The following is a 4262-nucleotide window of genomic DNA, read 5'->3' as shown; positions in this document are numbered from 1 at the left end:
AAGTAAGCCATGACAAAACTGCTTAAGCTTCAGTACCTTAGTCAGTGAAACTAATGAGGTTGGGAGAGGAAATATATCCATTTAAAATGGTGAGGAACTAATTGTGACAATGTACATTCTTCAGCTGAGGAACTAATTGTGACAATGTACATTCTTCAGCATAGAACTTTTGACACAAAAGATTCAAGAAATGGGAACATACTTTCACTTCATGTGAAGAACAAAAACATTCACACTGGTGGCATAATGTTTATAATACAGGAGTACGCAGCAGCCAGGGCAGAGTAGAGCAAGGAGAAGTTGTGATGTGCTTTCAGCTCATGTTTAGCTTCCCTTCATATATTCCTTTCCAAGCTCACTCCTCTATGATTAAGCTTTGACTCTCGAGGCTGTCTGGAAATACAGCTCAGTGACACAGTGACTTCCCAGCATGGTGATTCACTAGCTTCAATACCCAGGACTTGGGGAAAAATGGGATGGGAAGGGTATCCTTTCCCAGAAAAAGAGAATCATAAAGTGCAATTATATGGGTTGGATTAGGGTTGCAAAACCTGTCCCAGGAAATGTCACATAAACCTGGAGAAGTTATTTAAAAAACCTTAAAGTTTTGTTTAATCATTGATTATTAGAGAGTGTATTTAACTCTCACATTTATGTGTATAAAATATTTTAAAGACTATGTAAGTAGCAATTGGTATTAGAATTAAGATTTTTACCCAGGATGAAAGATACTGAAACTTTAAAGCTATTTACATGGATAGCTATACTTTTACTCCCATTTAAGTACATGAAAAGAAACAGGTATGGTGAAGCCTGCCCAACTCCACATCTCTTCACTATCTCATCTCTGTTGTTACTCTCTCATTCTTTTAAACCAGGTTACTCTACCCTTTCTATTCTGTTATAAAACTTTCTCAATGTTTATTGTTTTTCTGAACATTTCTATTCTCTTTTCTCTTCAATGGAAGTATCTTAACCATGGTAGCAAACAAACCATTTTGAGTAGATTTCAGTGCTTTTATTTGGTGATGCTTTACAGATTTTGTATTTTTTTAAAGCTAAATGAAATAATATTGAAAAGTTTACATGTTTGATGACCTACTTCCAGTCACAATCTCCTTTTATTTCTGCAGTAACAGGCACTAAAAGACTAGAAATGCAGAGGCAACCTGAGAACCTAAACCCTGAGGTATGAGAGGATGCTGAGCTAATTAGGAAACATTGCAGTGATCATTGTTCTGTGCTTATGGGCAAAGTGCCATCTACATGGCATACATTTGGGAATCACTGGCTTTGGAAAAGGGGTGTCATATTCAATGTACTCTTCACTCACATTCAGAAATTCCCACACATCTGTGTTATTCTCTACATGTGATGAGAATACACCATCTTCTCAAGCATTTTTGTGCAATATTTGAGATAAGTCGACTTTTACTCAATCGTGTAAGGGCCGTAGACATTAACAGAGAACAAAGTTAAAAAGATCTTGACTTCCAGCTCCCAAAGAGGAAAGCAACAAAATTCTGAGCCTGTTGTCACAGGCTATTTCTTGCTCAGTAGAACAGGGTGGACTTAAGAATATGAGAGCTGTTACAGAAAGTTGTAGTATTTCTGATTTTTTCCTAGTGCTCTTAGTCTGTGCCTCTCCCTAGCACCTTCCACAGAGCCCCCTTCACATCCTTGTTCCTAAGGGTATAGATCAGAGGATTGAGCATGGGGGTGACGATAGTATAAAAAAGGGCCACAAACTTCCCCTTGCTTTCAGAATAACTGCTCTTGGGTTGCAAGTATGTGTAAATGGCTGAGCCATAGAACAGGGAAACGACCAGGAGGTGGGACCCACATGTCCCAAAAGCTTTTCTGCGTCCAGCTGTTGACTTGACCTTTAGTACTGCTTTAGCAATGTGTCCATAGGAGCCAAGAATTAATGTTGCAGGGAAGACCAAGATTATGGCTCTGGCCACAAACATCTTGGCCTCTGTTCCTCCTGTGTCCTGGCAGGCCAACTTGAGGAAGACAGGCATCTCACAGAAGAAGTGATTCAGTCGATGTCCACAGAGTGGCATGGTCATCATGAGGCCTGTTTGAATCAGAGAGTTCAAGAAGCCTCCTACCCAGGAAGAAATAGCCAATGCCTGACAGAGAAGTGGGTGCATGATGGTTGTGTAGTGCAGTGGACGACACACAGCAGCATAGCGGTCAAAAGCCATCACCACCAGGAGCACACACTCAGTGGATCCCAGAGCAAGATATATGAACAGCTGGGCCACACACCCTCCATAGCTGATGGTCTTGTCTTGTCCATAGAGGTTGATGAGGAGCTGGGGCACGGTGCTGGTGGTGAAGCAGAGATCCAGGAAGGAGAGATTTGAGAGGAAGAAGTACATGGGGGTGTGCAGTCGAAGGTCTATTCGGGAGAGAGCAATGATGGTAGTGTTGCCAAAGATAGTTAGGGAGTAAAAAATTGAGATAAAAACAAAAAGGATAAGTTCCAGCTGAGGCCAATCTGAAAAGCCCACCAAAAAGAATCTTTCTTCTAACGTGGCATTGAAACTATCCATAATCTTGTATGTGCACAAACAACACAGGGATAACTTAGTGCCCACTATGAAGATCACGAATCTAAACAGCATTTCCTGAACCAGGCCCTTTGATTTCCATGATGCTGCTCAGTTACATCTGTTGAATAGTCTTTCTCTCATTATTATAGCGACAAGTGGATTAGTAGGACAGAGCATTTGTTTGAACTTTAGCGCTACTGCCTGCGTGTTCTAGAACTCTAGCCACGTTTATTCAATCCCTTGAATCTGATGCCTCCTTTTCTGAAAGTAGAGTTGATGTCTTGCCTCACAGAACAGATGTTTGTATCCAAATGCACTAACCTGGAAATTGTGTGTTCACAATCCAATGCAGGGCTCCTGTTTGTCTTGCTAATAGAGTGTTTGGTTTTGATTCTAAGCACTTCAAAAGTCAAGCAAAATAAATGGAAATTGAACGTGCAAAGATGCACATAGAATTCTATGGTCTTCTCTTTTGCTCTCTACAAGGCACAGAGTTTCTGTCAAATAAGTCCCAGACTAAGCAGGCAGAGATGACGCGCTTGCCCCCTTCTGCACATCTGTGGCCTTCTGCTCAGTGTATGTAGTTTTTGCACCAATCTGCAAAGCCTTGTTCACACCACTGCCACCTGATATAAAAGATGATGAGGAGTGGAGCTCTGTAATTTTAAGGGGAAATTACTTATAAAAAATTTGTTTCTCTTCATTGTGATGTATGGCATCTTTTCAATCAACTTCTCAACCCACCTTTGGACTTCACGGGAGGAGTTTTTCTCATCTCTCCAATCCAGAGTTCTTTGCATCAATATTCTCTAGATTTTTTTGCATTCAATGAAAATATTTCACACCTCTTTATTCCTCAAAAGCTCAGTTTCTGGGTACCACACAACACAGTGAGCTAAAAAAGGCATGTCACCCCTTATGGCATGCTAACATTGACATATTAGCATTTTCTATGTTACTTTTCTATGTTACTTTTTTCTATGTTACTTCTACTTTCTTCCAGGGCATGTAGAAGATGTAAATAACTTTGCTTCATGTGAAATAGTTGATTTTTCTCTTTAATATAGTTTCATAAAATATAATTGACCATGAACACACTTTGATGAATTATAAGCAGTGGGATATGCATGAAATTCCTTGTCATTAAGGGTTAATAGTTCTAGTGGTGAAAAAAATGAAATATATATAAAAAAAACTTCATCACAAAGAAAGAAATAAGTGATTGATAGAAGTCTCATCTCTGCTTAGTATGAGAACTTGTTCCAAGTTCAAACATTTCCTTTTCATTAAATCTGTGTTAGAAGGTCACTAATGGCACCATGTTGGATAAATGCTCAAAGAATGTATTTGAGTACCACAATACTGCCATCTTGGAAAAAAATGTAAATTATAAAGATACAATGTTCAAATATATGGTTCTTTAATTAACACAAGCACGATAGATTTGACGGGGATTGAATGCTTTGAGGCGTTTTTACATTTTGAGAGATGTGCTGTATTTTTATTACTTGAATATCCTACTAATATTCTCCAAAGACCATCCAACTGGACCTGCTGAACTTACTCAGCATTGTGCCCTCAACTCACAGTACTGCATTGGAGGGGTAAATCTCTCAATGAACACTGCTGTGTGAATTAATGAATTGTTCCATGCCCTGAGATTCTGTGTAAAACATCCAAATATCTCAGGCATATTTATTT

At 39.2% G+C, this 4262-nt stretch overlaps 1 protein-coding gene across 1 annotated transcript; it reads right to left on the bottom strand.

Moving 5' to 3' along the window:
- Positions 1 to 1544: 1544 nt before the first annotated feature.
- On the bottom strand, positions 1545 to 2654 carry LOC110304987 (olfactory receptor 10-like). Its single transcript, XM_021176717.1, has one exon. It carries the CDS (start codon positions 2631 to 2633, stop codon positions 1632 to 1634), a length of 1002 nt encoding a protein of 333 aa, XP_021032376.1. The 5' UTR covers positions 2634 to 2654; the 3' UTR covers positions 1545 to 1631.
- Positions 2655 to 4262: the final 1608 nt, after the last annotated feature.

Source organism: Mus caroli, chromosome 11, assembly GCF_900094665.2.
Source record: "Mus caroli chromosome 11, CAROLI_EIJ_v1.1, whole genome shotgun sequence".
NCBI classification, from domain to species: Eukaryota; Metazoa; Chordata; class Mammalia; order Rodentia; family Muridae; genus Mus; species Mus caroli.
This window is presented reverse-complemented; position numbering and strand designations above follow the sequence as displayed.